Source organism: Oncorhynchus mykiss, chromosome 17 (genome assembly GCF_013265735.2).
Source record: "Oncorhynchus mykiss isolate Arlee chromosome 17, USDA_OmykA_1.1, whole genome shotgun sequence".
Classification (NCBI taxonomy): Eukaryota; Metazoa; Chordata; class Actinopteri; order Salmoniformes; family Salmonidae; genus Oncorhynchus; species Oncorhynchus mykiss.
The window spans coordinates 38,098,031-38,115,491 of record NC_048581.1 but is presented as its reverse complement, the minus strand read 5'-3'; the positions used below and the strand labels follow the sequence as shown (position 1 = coordinate 38,115,491).

Here is a 17,461-nt window from a genome sequence, read left to right as displayed (position 1 = left end):
GGTGAACCTTCGCCCCAGTCTGAAGCCCTGAGTGCTCTGGAGGAGGTTTTCATCAAGAATCTCTCTGTACTTTGCTCCATTCTTCTTTCCCTCGATCTTGACTAGTCTCCCAGTCCCTGCAGCTGAAAAACATCCCCACCACATGATGCTGCTGCCACCAACATGCTTCACTATAGGGATGATTTCAGGTTTCCTCCAGATGTGATGCTTGGCATTCAGGCCAAAGAATTCAATCTTTGTTCCATCAGACCAGAGAATCTTGTTTCTCATGATCTGAGAGTCCTTTAGTTGCCTTTTGGCAAACTCCAAGAGGGCTGTTGTGCGTTTTACTGAGCAGTGGCTTCCGTCTGGTCACTCCACCATAAAGGCCTCATTTGTGGAGTGCTGCAGAGATTGTTATCCTTCTGAAAGGTTCTCCCATCTGTAGCTCTGTAGATCTGTCAGACTGACTATCGGGTTCTTGGCCACCTCCCTGACCAAGGCCCTTCACCCCCGATTGCTCAGTTTGGCAAGGCGGCCAGCTCTAGGAAGAGTCTTGGTGGTTCCAAACTCCTACTTAAGAATGATGGAGGCCACTGTTTTCTTGGGGACCTTCAATGCTGCAGAAATATTTTGATACCCTTCCCCAGATCTGTGCCTCGACACGATCCTGTCTCGGAGCTCTACGGACAATTCCTTCAACCTCTTGGCTTGGTATTTGCTCTGACATGCACTCTCAATTTTGGGACCTTATATAGACAGGTGTGTGCCTTTCCAAATCATGTCCAATCAATTGAATTTACCACATGTGGACTCCAATCAAGCTGTAGAAACATCTCAAGGATGATCAATGGAAACAGGATGTACCTGAGCCTAATTTTGAGTCTCATAATAGCAAAGGGTCTGAATACTTTACATAACTGGGATATTTATGTTTTTATTTTTAATAAATGCGCAAAAATGTCTAAAAACCTGGTTTTGCTTTATTATTATGGGGTATTGTGTTCAGATTGGTGATATGTTTGATGTGTTTCATCCATTTTAGAATAGCTGTACCATAACAACATTTTGAAAAAGGGAGTGGGTCTGAATACTTTCTGAATGCACTGTACATGAATAAAATCATAGAGGAAAACGCACAATAAAGTCTGGGACTTATTTCCATTTTGGCAGCCAGCATCTGCTTTAGGGTCCACTGCTGGTGCTGATGATGGTGGTGGTAATGGTAGTCCCAGTCCTCCTGTGTGAATGACTCGGAGGGACGGCAGCTGTCGAGAATAGGGGCAATTATTCACTCATCGCCTTGCAGTACAAGGCCCAGAGACCGCCGTCACTGATTAGTAATCAGATGGAAGGAGGAAGCGCGTCGAACAGAGAGAGTGTGTGTGTGTGTGTGTGTGTGTGTGCGTGCGTGCGTGCGTGCGTGCGTGCGTGCGTGCGTGCGTGCGCGCGTGTGTGATAGAGAATTTACTGTGTGTGTGTGTGTTGGTTTCTCTGTGTGTGATGGAGTGAGTAAGTTTATGGATGTGATTTTTGTGAGTAAGATTGTGTGTGCTCTCACAGACCCAATCCCCTCTATGGGATCATTGCTCCCAGGTTGTGTGTCTCAGGGTGGTAGATGGTTCTTTCCTCTTTGCATGAGCGGATGAGAGAGTGAGACGGAGGGGGGGTGAGTGATTGAGTGCTCTCAGCTTTCTTCCTGTGGAGATACATGAGGCAAGCTTCTAAATATGAATGCATTTAAAACACAGCGAGGGGGAAAAAGGGCAAAGCCAGGCTTTTGATTTTAGCTTTTGTTATGTTTTTTTATTTGTTCACTGACACTTAAAGCCTGGGTTACTTCGACTTTGGCTTAATCATACTGTATCAATAGAATTTCCATGTTTCTAAGTGGGATTTTTTTGCCTTTTACTCATGTACCTATCCGTCTACTTTTATTTCAACAGATACGTTCTCATGCACAATCAAAATAAAGCATAATATTTGCTTTTACCTGCCTGTAAAAGTTTCCTCACCCCGTTCCCTGTTCACTCTCCCATTCGTAATGATGGCTTACCTGGATGGCACATTTTCCTCAGAAATCACTCAGTCTCGAACGCATGTGCTTCTCTGTTGGGCCATGCCGCGGCGGTGTTCAAATATCCCCAGCCAATGAGAAGTGGCGTTGAGAAGACTGCTGATAGGTTGTGCTGACACGGGTCTATGCTCGTACCAAATTATATGAAGTATTGCACGTTTATTAATGGAACAGGGGGGAAAGCAATGCTTTAACAATCATTCTGCACCTTCTGGAGACACCACTTCCCCAAGATGAAGAGGAGCCTGATGATAGATGAAGCATTTACTCTCAAGAATGCAAACACAATGCATATTGTAATGTGCCTCCAACAAAGTTTGAGAGACGCTGCTCTTAAAACCAGACTTTGCTTTAGAGTGTGGACCATTATTCTTCCATAACTCACTGGCAAACATTAACAAAATACTTTCCCCTAACGGGTCGTGATCCATTACAACAGCAGATTTAAACCGCATGATGATAGCATTATTGTTCGGACGTTTGAACGCTTTCTGTCACCCTACGTAAGACGGGGTATTAACGTTCGTTGATCATTATAATGAGGGCCCAGAGGGTCACATAGTCAGGGAAAAACTCTGAACCTCTGTGATCTTTCTTAACCTTCACTTCTACGGTGTCTACATTAGGACAGCCTTAGGCAACTCTGAGGGTGTCCTTATATGGACACTGTACATTTCAAATCAAGTATTACCTAATTCATCTTTAGTCATAGAGTAAACTCTCCCTGAGTATCACGTCAAGACAGCTGCAGCTTCTTCAGTCTCCGGCTCCAGTTTACACTCTCTCCAACCACAGAGGAGCTAAATGTGGCCTGGTAATCTGGCTTAGTTGATTACATGGGAACACACACTGAGCAACACCCTCTAATAGGGGACTGGGTCCGCCACTGCTACGCATGGCTGGGTACCTTCATGGGCGGTCTCCCATGCTTAGATGAGGATTATTACCCACTCCTCTGCTTTACTCCTCTCTCTCTCCTTATCTGTTTCCCTCTCTGTCTTTCTGTTTTTGTCTGTATGTCTGTCTCTCTCCTTCTCTGTTTCCCTCTCTGTTTATCTCTCTCTCTTTCACTGTCTTTCTCTCTCCTTTCTTTTTCCTCCCTGTCGAGAGGAGGGAAAGAGAGATACGGAACCGGTCAATGCACTGGAAGCCCATGCCGTCTCCTGTGGATAGTGTCACAGGGCATCAGGGCTGCGCTGGTTGAGTGGAGAGCAGGGTAGCACGCAGAAAAGGATATAGGAAAGGGTGAGGCACTTAACCTCATTGGATGTGATGCTTCCACAGGCAATCAGTTTAGTTGGGTTACGATTTAGCTCTGGCAGAAGGGTGGGTCCCACTCAAGTCTGCTTGGTTTTAATTTCATTTTGTGAAAAAGTGTTTGATATTAACGAGTTTAAATGTTCCATGGCATTCAACAAATAATGCTGCCAATTCATTCATCCTATCCCAAAGGTTTCCAAACTTTTCCTGCACACAATCCAGTGAACTTAACCATGTAACCACATCAGTTTGGAAATCACTGACCTAGGCCTATATTCTAATGTCCATGGTCTTCTCTCTCTGCCCCCTCAGCTCCCCCCACACCTATAGCCCCTCCGGAGCTCCTGGCGGTGGGTGCTACCTACCTGTGGCTCAAGCCCAATGCCAACTCTATCATCGGGGATGGCCCCATCATCCTGAAGGAGGTGGAGTACCGCACCACCACAGGCAACTGGGCCGAGACCCACATCGTGGACGCCCCCACCTACAAGCTTTGGCATTTGGACCCCGACGTGGAGTACGAGATCAAGGTTCTGCTGACCCGGCCCGGCGAGGGGGGCACAGGACCTCCAGGACCTCCGCTCATCACCCGGACCAAGTGTGCTGGTGAGTGGAACAATGTGGTTTCTGTGTCTGTACTGTGTATCTGTTGTTCTATTGTGTTGATGTGCTTATTTGGGTCCCCATTTGGATCCCCATTAGCTGACGCCTTAGCGACTGTTACCGTAGTCTTCCTGGGTTCCTTCGAACTAGCGAAGAATGAAGAGCTATACTCCTAGTTCAATGATAGTGTGTGGGTTTTCACTGCTAATCTTTCAATGCTGTACATTGGGTTCATTTTTTTTACCCTTTGATGATGGCACCTACTGTACATTCCCATTGTCTATGTGTAGGTTATCGAATCCATCAAGTGCCACCACAAAATGCGGAAAACGAGAACCAAATGGATTTCCCGTGCAACCGTCAATGAGTTCACTGTGTATCACCTGCCTCCATAAGGCCCGCCATCTTCTTTCGCCCAGTCGGCTTCAGAAGGTCACACTTCCTGATTCCCCCAGTCTCTCCGTTTGCATCCCAAATGGCACCCTATTCCCTATATAGTGCACTCATTTTGACCGGGGACCTTAAGGATCTAGTTAAAAGTAGTGCACTGTATATGGCAGGGCTCTCCAAAACCGTCCTCTAGGTTTTAACTCCAACCCTAATCTAGCCTACCTGATTCTAATAATTAGCTGGTTGATAAGCTGAATCAGGTTAGTTTCAACTGGGGTTCGAGTGAAAACCTACAGGAGGGTATCTCTCCAGGAACAGGGTTGGAGAGCCCTGATATAGGGAATAGGGTGCCATTTGGGAAGCTGCCTCACTCTATGCCAGTACTTATCCTTATTCACTGAAGACATCACTCAGGATGAGACGATAAAACCTACACGTTACCAGAGGGTGAAAAAAAACGAGTGTCTCTCTAATTAATACTCCTTGGGAGCTCAAGCTCAAATCAAAGATAATGATAATTGAGATATTAAAAATGTGCAGGAAGAAGAGGCTTCTCTGGGAAAGGGGGGTGGGGGTTATTTGGGAGCAATTTTCCATAATAATTATTAGCCCAGTGGGTAGCGTAGGGAGCATATGGAAGAAAGACACACTTCATTTGATAAAGTGACAGCTAATCAGATCAACCCCGTGTGTGTGTATGAGAGAGACTGTGTGTGTGTCTTACTGTTTCTGTGTGTACTGTATGTATAAGAGAGACTGTGTGTGTGTGTGTGTGAATTTGTGTGACTGTATTTGTGTGTGCAGCTGTGTCTGTATGTGACTTTTAATGTGTGTGTATCAAGGGTTGGAAGCGGTTCAGGGAACAGAACCGAAAACCGGAAAAGAATGAAAACATTTGAGGAACAGATCCCGAACCTGAAACTAAAGTGATCTAATCTGTTCCGGAACAGGACCGTTATTTTAAAACCATGGGAACCGGTTAATAATGTTATTTTATGTTCGGGGCAACAAAGACCCTATGCAAAACCCTCACTGTCACTCAGAAGAGAATGCGCCCTTACCTGCTTCACCAAAGACCCATGCGGGGAAGTTTGTGCCCCCGCATTGCCAAAAGGTTAGTGGGCAGTGTTTAGGGCCTGGTCAAAGTGTTCATCTGCCTCGGGGGAACTGCTATGATGTTCCTTTAATGGCTCCGCCAATGTACATTCACCATATGGACATGCCATGTTGGTCAACATGTATCACAAACCCAGTGCTCATTTGGAATGAGCCATTCTGCCTTGCTGTCCATTAGTTTGGGTAGTGTGTGTGTTTAAGGGGGGTGGTTAGAAATACTGAACCGTAGTGATATCAGTTGAAAGGAAAATGACCACTGCTACATCCTGACAATGTTTGAGGTTACTGCTTATGTGTGAGGAATGTGTCTTGAGCATAATTCTAAATGTCGCGATTAGAATAAAGGGAGGGGTGTGTGGCGAAGATGCGTTATAGGAACATCTCTCTCAATCTCTCTGTTGCGCACTGACTCCCAACAAGTCGTGCACACTATTTTTTTCATTGTGTCAATGTTTGTCAATGCAGCCTGGTCTCATTGACTAGACGTAACATAGTAAAAGTACATCTGGGACACTCAAATTAGTATGATAGTTTGGTTTGGTTACATAAGACAGATGGTTATTTAAGGCAAAAACTAAAGTAGGATGGGTGGGCGTATAATGTGAACATCTAGCAACCCAAGGTTACAAGTTTGAATGTCATCATGGACAACTTTAGCATTTTAGCTAATTAGCAACGTTTCAACTACTTACAGCTTTTTAGCTACTTTGCAACTACTTAGCATGTTAGCTTACCCTTCCCCTAACCCCAACCTTAACCCTTTTAATCTAGCCCTTCCCCTAAATCTAACCTTAACCCCTAGCCTAGCTAAAGTTAGCCACCTAGATGATAACATTTGTAACATACGTTTTGCAAATACATAACATAGTGTACTTTGTGCAAATTCATAATACATATTACAAATTGTAATTCGTAACATACCATACTAAATGGGGTGTCTCTGATTAACATACAGAATAATACGAAATGCTGTAAAACCAGGTCGGTCAATGTTTATCAATATCCCATGAAATACAGTGCCTTGCGAAAGTATTCGTCCCCCTTGAACTTTGCGACCTTTTGCCACATTTCATGCTTCAAACATAAAGATATAAAACTGTATTTTTTTGTGAAGAATCAACAACAAGTGGGACACAATCATGAAGTGGAATTTATTGGATATTTCAAACTTTTTTAACAAATCAAAAACTGAAAAATTGGGCGTGCAAAATTATTCAGCCCCTTTACTTTCAGTGCAGCAAACTCTCTCCAGAAGTTCAGTGAGGATCTCTGAATGATCCAATGTTGACCTAAATGACTAATGATGATAAATACAATCCACCTGTGTGTAATCAAGTCTCCGTATAGATGCACCTGCACTGTGATAGTCTCAGAGGTCCGTTAAAAGCGCAGAGAGCATCATGAAGAACGAGGAACACGCCAGGCAGGTCCGAGATACTGTTGTGAAGAAGTTTAAAGCCGGATTTGGATACAAAAAGATTTCCCAAGCTTTAAACATCCCAAGGAGCACTGTGCAAGCGATAATATTGAAATGGAAGGAGTATCAGACCACTGCAAATCTACCAAGACCTGACCGTCCCTCTAAACTTTCAGCTCATACAAGGAGAAGACTGATCAGAGATGCAGCCAAGAGGCCCATGATCACTCTGGATGAACTGCAGAGATCTACAGCTGAGGTGGGAGACTCTGTCCATAGGACAAAAATCAGTCGTATATTGCACAAATCTGGCCTTTATGGAAGAGTGGCAAGAAGAAAGCCATTTCTTAAAGATATCCATAAAAAGTGTCGTTTAAAGTTTGCCACAAGCCACCTGGGAGACACACCAAACATGTGGAAGAAGGTGCTCTGGTCAGATGAAACCAAAATTGAACGTTTTGGCAACAATGCAAAACGTTATGTTTGGCGTAAAAGCAACACAGCTCATCACCCTGAACACACCATCCCCACTGTCAAACATGGTGGTGGCAGCATCATGGTTTGGGCCTGCTTTTCTTCAGCAGGGACAGGGAAGATGGTTAAAAATGATGGGAAGATGGATGGAGCCAAATACAGGACCATTCTGGAAGAAAACCTGATGGAGTCTGCAAAAGACCTGAGACTGGGAAGGAGATTTGTCTTCCAACAAGACAATGATCCAAAACATAAAGCAAAATCTACAATGGAATGGTTCAAAAATAAACATATCCAGGTGTTAGAATGGCCAAATCAAAGTCCAGACCTGAATCCAATCGAGAATCTGTGGAAAGAACTGAAAACTGCTGTTCACAAATGCTCTCCATCCAACCTCACTGAGCTCGAGCTGTTTTGCAAGGAGGAATGGGAAAAAATTTCAGTCTCTCGATGTGCAAAACTGATAGAGACATACCCCAAGCGACTTAAAGGTGGCGCTACAAAGTATTAACTTAAGGGGGCTGAATAATTTTGCACGCCCAATTTTTCAGTTTTTGATTTGTTAAAAAAGTTTGAAATATCCAATAAATGTCGTTCCACTTCATGATTGTGTCCCACTTGTTGTTGATTCTTCACAAAAAAATACAGTTTTATATCTTTATGTTTGAAGCCTGAAATGTGGCAAAAGGTCGCAAAGTTCAAGGGGGCCGAATACTTTCGCAAGGCACTGTTATATTCATCGGTGAAGTTACTGTTAGTCCCAAGATATACTCCCATTAATTTACAGTGCACTTGGAAAGTATTCGAACCCCTTGACTTTTTCCACATTTTGTTACATTACAGCCTTATTTTAAAATAAATTAAATAGTTTTTCCCCCTCAGCAATCTACACACACTACCCCATACTGACATTTTTGCAAATTTATAAAAAAAAAAAAAATATCACATTTGCATAAATATGCAAACCCTTTACTCAGTACTTTGTTGAAGCACTTTTGGCAGTGATTACAGCCTCGGGTCTTCTTGGGTATGACAGTACAAGCTTGGCACACCTGTATTTTGGGAGTTTCTCCCATTCTTCTCTGCAGATCCTCTCAAGCTCTGTCAGGTTGGATGGGAAGAGTCGCTGCACAGATTTTTTTCAGGTCTCTCCAGAGATGTTCGATCGGTTTCAAGTCTAGGCTCGGGCTGGGACACTCAAGGACATTGAGACTCAATGACATTGAGCCGCTCCTGTGTTGACTTGGCTGTGTGCTTAGGGTCGCTGTCCTGTTGGAAGGTGAATCTTCGCCCCAGTCTGAGGTCCTGAGCATTCTGGAGCAGGTTGTCATCAAGGATCTCTTTGTACTTTGCTCTGTTCATCTTTCCCTCGATCCTGACTAGTCACCCATTACCTGCCACTGAAAAACATCACCACCATGGACAGTTCCAGACATGCACTGTCAGACACTGAGACCTTATATAGACAGGTGTGTGCCTTCCCAAATCATGTCCAACCAATTGAATTTACCACAGGTGGACTACAATCAAGTTGTAGAAACATCTCAATGATGATAAATGGAAGCAGAATGCACCTGAGCTCAATTTAGAGTCTTGTAGCAAAAGGTCTGAGTACTTATGTAAATAAGGCATTTCTGTTTTTGTTTTTTTATACATTTGAAAAAAAATCTACACCTGTTTTCGCTTTGTCATTATAGGGTATTGTGTGTAGATTGAGAATATATATATTTTTAATCCATTTTAGATTAAAGCTGTAACATAACAAAATGTGGGAAAAGTCAAGGGCCTGATTACTTTCCGAATGCACTGTTTACTGGACAAAAAAAGAAACACCACATGTAGTGTGTCTATGTGCCGTGTTTCATGAGCTGAAATAAAACATTCCAGAACTGTTCCATGCACACAAAAAAGCTTATTTCGCTCAAATTCTGTGCACAAATTTGTTTACATCCCTGTTAGTGAGCATTTCTCCTTCGCCCAGATAATCCATCCACTTGACAAGTGTGGCATATCAAGAAGCTGATTAAACAGCATGTTTGGGATGCTCGGGATTGATGTGTACAACAGTGTGTTCCAGTTCACGCCAATATCCAGCAACTTCAGACAGCCATTGATGAGGAGTGGGAAAACATTCCACAGGCGACAATCAACAGCCTGATCAAATCTATGTGATCCACCCCAATCTATTTTTTAAGGTATCTGTGACCAACAGATGCATATCTGTATTCTTAGTCATGTGAAATCCATAGATTAGAGCCTAATGAATTTATTTCAATTGACTGATTTCCTTATACTGTATGAACTAACTTGAGTAAAATCTTTATTTTACCAGTTTACTGTCAATTTATTTGTTGTCTTTGTTTTGGGAGCATGTTTCCAGTTTCTCCATTGTGTTTAATGTTGTGTGAACGTTTGCTTTAATGGCTCTGCATGGTCAATCCGATGTCTGCAGTGGCATACAGCATTTACTTCAATGCGGCCTCCACAGAAGTCCGAGCATTCATACTCCTTGCCGCTTCATGTTGCAGAGCTGTTGTGAAGGAAGTTGTGAGTTTGTGTCTATCCTGTCTGGGAACGGGGTTCCGAACCCCTCGCCAACAGCCAATGAAATTGCAGGGCGCCAAATACAAATCAACAGAAATCTCATAAATCAAATATTAGGCGCCGTTTTAAAGACAAAATTCTCGTTGATCCAGCCGCAGTGTCTGATTTCAAATATGCTTTACAGCGAAAGCTCTACAACCGATGATGTTAGGTCACCACCAAGTCACTGAAAAACCCAGCCATATTTCCAGCCAAAGAGAGGAGTCACAAAAAGCACAAACAGAGATAAAATTAATCACTAACCTTTGATGATCTTCATCAGATGACACTCATAGGACTTCATGTTACACAATACATCTATGTTTTGTTCGATAAAGTGCATATTTATATCCAAAAATCTCATTTTACATTGGCGTGTTATGTTCAGTAGTTCCAAAACATGGGGTGATTTTGCAGAGAGCCACATCAATTCACAGAAATACTCATTATAAATGTTGATGAAAATTCAAGTGTTATGCATGGAACTTTAGATAAACTTCTCCTTAATGCAACCACTGTGTCAGATTTCAAAAATACTTTACGGAAAAAGCATACCATGCAATAATCTGAGTACGGAGCTCAGAGCCCAAACCAGCCAAAATAAATATACGTTGCGCAGTCAATATTCACTTACCTTTGATGATCTTCATCAGCATGCACTCCCAGGAATCCCAGTTCCATAATAAATATTTGATTTGGGTTTATTTGAACAGCGAGAGACAGAATAACAACAACAAAAATCCAGAAAAACGCATGTCAAAAATGTTATAAATTGATTTGCATTTTAATGAGGGAAATAAGACCCCCTCTCAATCCAAAAGATTTATGGCTCCCAGGTGTCTTTTATACAGGTAACGAGCTGAGATTAAGAGCACACTCTTAAAGGGAGTGCTCCTAATCTCAGTTTTGTTACCTGTATAAAAGACACCTGTCCACAGAAGCAATCAATCAATCAGATTCCAAACTCTCCACCATGGCCAAGACCAAACAGCTCTCCAAGGATGTCAGGGACAAGATTGTAGACCTACACAAAGCTTTTTAAATATTTTTTACACCTTTATTTAGTCTTTATTTAACTAGGCAAGTCAGTTAAGAACACATTCTTATTTTCAATAATGGCCTAGGAACAGTGGGTTAACTGCCTTGTTCAGGGGCAGAACGACAGATGTTTACCTTGTCAGCTCAGGGATTCAATCTTGCAACCTTACGGTTAACTAGTCCAATGCTCTTGCCTCACGAGGAGCAGTTAAGCAAATGCAGTCAGAAGCCAAGGTAAGTTGCTAGCTAGCATTAAACGTAATAAATCCTAATCACTAGTTATAACTACACATGGTTGATGATATTACTAGTTTATCTAGCGTGTCCTGCGTTGCATATAATCGATGCAGTGCGCATTTGTGAAAAAGGACTGTCGTTGCTCCAACATGTACCTAACCATAAACACCAATGCCTTTCTTGAAAACAATACATAGAAGTATGTATTTTTACACCTGCATATTTAACTAAAAGAAATCCAGGTTAGCAGGCAATATTAACCAGGTGAAATTGTGTCACTTCTCTTGCGTTAGTTGCACGCAGAGTCATGGTATATGCAACTATTTGGGCCGCCTGGCTCATACCGAACTAATTTGCCAGAATGACATAACATTGAAGGTTGTGCAATGTAACAGGGATATTTAGACTGATGGATGCCACCCGTTAGATAAAATACGTAACGGTTCCGTATTTCACAAAGAATAAACGTCTTGTTTTCGAGATGATAGTTTCCGGATTCGACCATATTAATGACCTGTGGCTCGCATTTCTGTGTGTTATTATGTTATAATTAAGTCTATGATTTGATAGAGCAGTCTGACTAAGCGATGGTAGGCTCATAAGCATTCATTCAAACAGCACTTTTGTGCGTTTTGCCAGCAGCTCTGCTGTTTATGACTACAAGCCTATCAACTCCCGAGATTAGGCTGGTGTAATGATGTGATGTGAAATGGCTAGCTAGTTAGCGGGGTGCGCGCTAATAGCGTTTCAAATGTCACTCGCTCTGAGACTTGGAGTAGTTGTTCCCCTTGCTCTGCATGGGTAACGCTGCTTTGAGGGTGGCTGTTGTTGTTGTGTTCCTGGTTCGAGCCCAGGTAGGAGCGAGGAGAGGTACGGAAGCTATACTGTTACACTAGCAATACTAAAGTGCCTATAAAAACATCCATTAGTCAAAAGTATATGAAATACAAATGGTATAGAGAGAAATAGTCTTATAATTCCTATAATAACTACAACCTAAAACTTCTTACCTGGGAATATTGAAGACTCATGTTAAAAGGAACCAGCAGCATGTTCTGATCAAGGAACTTAAACGTTAGCTTTCTTACATGGCACATATTGCACTTTTACTTTCTTCGCCAACACTTGGTGTTTTCATTATTTAAACCAAATTGAACATGTTACATTATTTATTTGAGGCTAAATTGATTTTATTGATATATTATATTAAGTTAAAATAAGTGTTTATTCAGTGTTGTTGTAATTGTCATTATTACAAATAAATAAAATACATTGGCAGATTAATCGGTATCAGCTTTTTTTGTCCTCCAATAATCGGTATCGGCGTTGAAATATCCTAATCGGTCGATCTCTAATCTCAAGGCAGCTGGGACCATAGTCACCAAGAAAACAATTGGTAACGCACTACACCGTAAAGGACTGAAATCCTGCAGCGCCTTAAGGTCCCCCTGCTCAAGAAAGCACATATACATGCCCGTCTGAAGTTTGCCAATGAACATCTGAATGATTCAGAGGACAACTGGGTGAAAGTGTTGTGGTCAGATGAGACCAAAAATGGAACTCTTTGGCATCAACTCAACTCGCCGTGTTTGGAGGAGGAGGAATGCTGCCTATGACCCCAAGAACACCATCCCCACCGTTAAACATGGAGGTGGAAACATTATGCTTTGGGGGTGTTTTTCTGCTAAGGGGACAGGACAACTTCACCGCATCAAAGGGACGATGGACGGGCCCATGTACCGTCAAATCTTGGGTGAGAACCTCCTTCCCTCAGCCAGGACATTGAAAATGGGTCGTGGATGGGTATTCCAGCATGACAATGAACCAAAACACACGGCCAAGGCAACAAAGGAGTGGCTCAAGAAGAAGCACATTAAGGTCCTGGAGTGGCCTAGCCAGTCTCCAGACCTTAATCCCATAGAAAATCTGTGGAGGGAGCTGAAGGTTCGAGTTGCCAAACGTCAGCCTCGAAACCTTAATGACTTGGAGAAGATCTGCAAAGAGGAGTGGGACAAAATCCCTCCTGAGATGTGTGCAAACCTGGTGGCCAACCGCAATAAATGTCTGACCTCTGTGATTGCCAACAAGGGTTTTGCCACCAAGTACTAAGTCATGTTTTGCAGAGGGGTCAAATACTTATTTCCCTCATTAAAATGCAAATCAATGTATACATTTTTTTATTTTTATTTTATTTTATTTTTTTGAATTTTTACCCCTTTTTCTCCCCAATTTCGTGGTATCCAATTGTTGTAGTGGCTACTATCTTGTCTCATCGCTACAACTCCCGTACGGGCTCGGGAGAGACGAAGGTTGAAAGTCATGCATCCTCCGATACACAACCCAACCAAGCAGCACTGCTTCTTAACACAGCACCCGGAAGCCAGCCGCACCAATGCGCCGGAGGAAACACCGTGCACCTGGCCACCTTGGCCACCCAGCCCGCCACAGGAGTCGCTGGTGCGCGATGAGACAAGGACACCCCTACCGACCAAGCCCTCCCTAACCCGGGCGACGCTAGGCCAATTGTGCGTCGCCCCACGGACCTCCCGGTCGCGGCCGGTTACGACAGAGCCTGGGCGCGAACCCAGGGACTCTGATGGCACAGCTGGCACTGCAGTACAGCGCCCTTAACCACTGCTCCACCCGGGAGGCCCAATGTATACAATTTTTGACACGTTTTTCTGGATTTTTTTGTTTTTGTTGCTGTCTCTCACTGTTCAAATAAACCTACCATTAAAATTATAGACTGATCAATTCTTTGTCGGTGGGCAAACGTACAAAATCAGCAGGGGATCAAATACTTTTTTCCCTCACTGTAGTTGTACCATTTACTTACACCTTCTGTGGAGACCCATCCACATAAATATATGGCGCATGCATCTGTTTATGTACTTTACATGTGCACCTCACTCAGCTTAAATTATATATGGAATACTATGTGATACAGTGGGCTCCAAAATTACTGGCACCCCTGACTGACAATGCACAAACAATAAACAAATATATATAAACAATATAATTATAGAGAGAAATACCAACATGTGAGAAATACTACGCTTCATGTTTCATTAGAATTAATGTTTAAATATAACCAACCAAAATCACACAATTATTTAATACAAAATACATTTCACAAAAATCAAGGTTTCATAGTTATTGGCACTCCTCATTTAGTACTTAGTGCAACTACCTCTGTCAAGGATAACAGCATGGAGTCTTTTCCTGTAATGGTTGACAAGGTTAAGGAATACATTTGGAGGGGTTTTGGACCATTCCTCTATGCTGATCCTTTCAAGATCCTTCACATTATTGGGTTTGCGCTTATCAACTGCCCTCTTCAACTCCGCCCATCGGTTTTTGATTGGATTAAGGTTCGGCGGCTGTGATGGCCATGTCAGAACATTGATTTTGTTGTCACAGAACCATTTCTGTGTGGATCTGGAGGTATGTTTTGGGTCATTGTCTTGTTGGAAAGTACACGTACGGCAAAGTCTCAACCTTCTGGCAGAGGCAACCAGATTTTCACCCAAATAGCCTAATACGTTGTGGAATTCATTAGGCCATCAATCTTAACCAGTGCCCATGGACCTCTGGAATTAAAACAGCCCCAAAACATCACTGACCCATCACCATATTTCACCGTGGGTATGAGGTGCCTCTCTTTGTTTGCAAGAATTGGTTTAATATAAGGAATTTTAAATGATTTATACTAGTATGACAATTTAGTAATTTTTCCACCACTGGATGTGGCTGGGGGTTATAGCATTTCTTTCACATGACCCATCAATTTAGGCAAGTGTGTCTGGGTAAGCATCATCTAATATTTATAAAATATTTTTATCTGGACACTTTCTTTTTACCTGGAATTTTTCCTTATTGTAGACTACTACTACTTTTAGTCTTAATCTTTACTTTACGTTTTATGTTTAGCACATGACCTCATGTGAATCCTTGAAGAGATGGGTGGGGCTGGCTTAAGAGGGTGTGAACAATGCTGAATGGATGTAGACAAAGGAGAGCTCTCCAGTGGGTACCAAAACATTCAAAGGCCCTTTTCTCAAAAGTGAGTTTACAAGTGTATCAACTTTCAAAGTAGAATTACTTTCCCATTGTTCCTCAAAAATGCTGTGTATGATATACCATTTGTAGCTCTGAGTCACTACTTTTATCCAATGTAAAAAAAAAAAGAAAAATAATCAAATTTTGCCACAAAAGACCGAATCCAGATTGTGAGTCACAAATGTCAATGCGGAGCTATAGGGAGCCGTCTGTATTGTTACAGAATTTGGGAGGCACACAGTGATGCTGTACAGAGCTCGATTTGGCCACCGAAAGCTCCACAATTCGGTCAAACACTCCACACAGAGCCTCCAGATGGCATTGCTGGAGCAAGGATAAATTGGCTGTTAGCTTGCATAGATATATATGCCAGAATAGGTGCAGAATATAGGTGGCCAAATATATTTAAGTGCCCGTTTGGGGATTTTGTAGTTAGTTCACTTTGGGTAACTCAAGGAGAGACTGTATCTGAGCCTGGTACCCCACCTGTATCTTATTGGTTAAGACAGGTTTTGTCTGATGAGAGGCTTTTTCTTTTGAATGCTGTCATTTTGAAGTCAGAACTTTATATGGGCTATATATTTCTAAATATCACCATCTTTAAAACACCAACGCTGTGTAATTAAATCACTCATTTGCACCTATACCTGCCTGCCTACTGCTGTATCTTTGTCCTGACTGAAGGCCTCTATTTTAAGATGCCAACAAGATGCCCAGCGCTTCAAGGCATGCTTCTTCCGTCCTCTCTCACGCTCTCCTCACCCGCAAAATATCAGCTGCATCTCCCGCCCTACACTGTGACTGGCAGCACAGTGTGTGTTTGTCCTTCATTATGATTAAAGCATGCTGTTAAGGCAAAATACCATTAGCTCTTAATAGCGATAGGCATCCCGCTAGTGGGACACCTGTCGACAATATCCTGTGAAATTGGAGGGCGCGCAATTCAGATAAATAATCGTAATATTAAACACTCATGAACATACAAGTATCTTATATAATTTAAAAGCTTAAATTCTTGTTAATCTAACTGCGTTGTCCGATTTACAATAGGCTTTACAGCGAAAGCATGCCAGGCGCCCCACATCAACATATTTTTCAACCAGTACAGGCTTCACAAAACCACAAATATCGATTTAAATAAATCACTTACTTTTGAAAATACTCTGTTTGCTACAACATGAATGGTCGTTTTGTTAGATAAAATTCTTCTTTATATTCCAAAAAGTCTGCTTAGTTGGCGCCATCGATTTCAGTAATCTACTCATTCAAATGCGGCCATGTAGTCCAAATAGCTAGCGCTAAACTTCGTCCAAACAAGTCAAACGATGTTTCGTTTTAATCCTCAGGTACCCTAAAAAGTAAATAAACGATCATATTAAATACGGAAAGTAGTATGTTCAATAGGAAAGTAAAATTAGTAAGTGCATCTAGTGGAAGCCATAGGAATTGCAATCTGGGAGCCGGAATTACATGGGAACAATAGGTTTCCATTTTAAGCCTGGGACCTCAAAAAAACAGATTTGCGGTTGGTTTTTCTTAGGATTTTCGCCTGTCATATCAATTATTTTATAGTCTCAGACATTGTTTTAATAGTTTTACAGACGTCAAAGTGTTTCTATCCAATGCTACCAATTATATTAATATCCTGGCTTCTGGGCCTGAGTTACAGGCAGTTAGCTTTGGGCACGTCAGTCAGGAGGAAATTCAGGAAACTAGACCCTATCCCAGAGAGGTTAACGACTTTCCTATAAAAATGTAATTGCATACCTGCTCCATAGCAAGCTGCTCTAACCACACTGATTGGTGAAGTAATTTAATATTGAGCTAAATGTAAAAAAAATAAAAATGTTTTCAGATATTTAATAAGGAGCAATATAAACCGGTACTTTTTTTGTTTGAAATGGAAATGGCTTTATTTTTCTGTTCGGAACAGTGGAATGGAATTAAAAAACAATGATTCTGTACAGAACGAAACGATTGGAAAATAATTTAAGTTCCAACCCCTGGTGTGTACAGTATGTGACTATTTCTGTACGTACTTGAGCGTGTGTCCCTGATTGCTTGTGCGTGTATGTGTGTGCATGCCATGGTCCCTGTGAGGCCCTGATGGGGGAATTGGTAATTGAGGTGAGCAGATGAGCAGCCGTGAAACTCTCTGTTCTCCAGGTGAGAGAGATGATGAAGGAGCTCTGTGTGGGAGCGCCGACACAGTGGGGAGGCACCACTGA

General features: G+C 42.2%; 1 protein-coding gene across 13 annotated transcripts in view; it reads left to right on the top strand.

Annotated features, from left to right (window-relative positions):
* Window positions 1-17,461, top strand: part of ptprt (protein tyrosine phosphatase receptor type T) — a 413,011-nt gene that overhangs the window by 179,638 nt on the left and 215,912 nt on the right. For all 13 annotated transcript variants that reach the window (XM_036949848.1, XM_036949853.1, XM_021568407.2 and 10 more), the window contains exon 7: window positions 3,629-3,922. In XM_036949848.1, coding sequence (XP_036805743.1) covers window positions 3,629-3,922 — 294 coding nt within the window. The remainder of the gene's footprint in view (window positions 1-3,628; window positions 3,923-17,461) is intronic.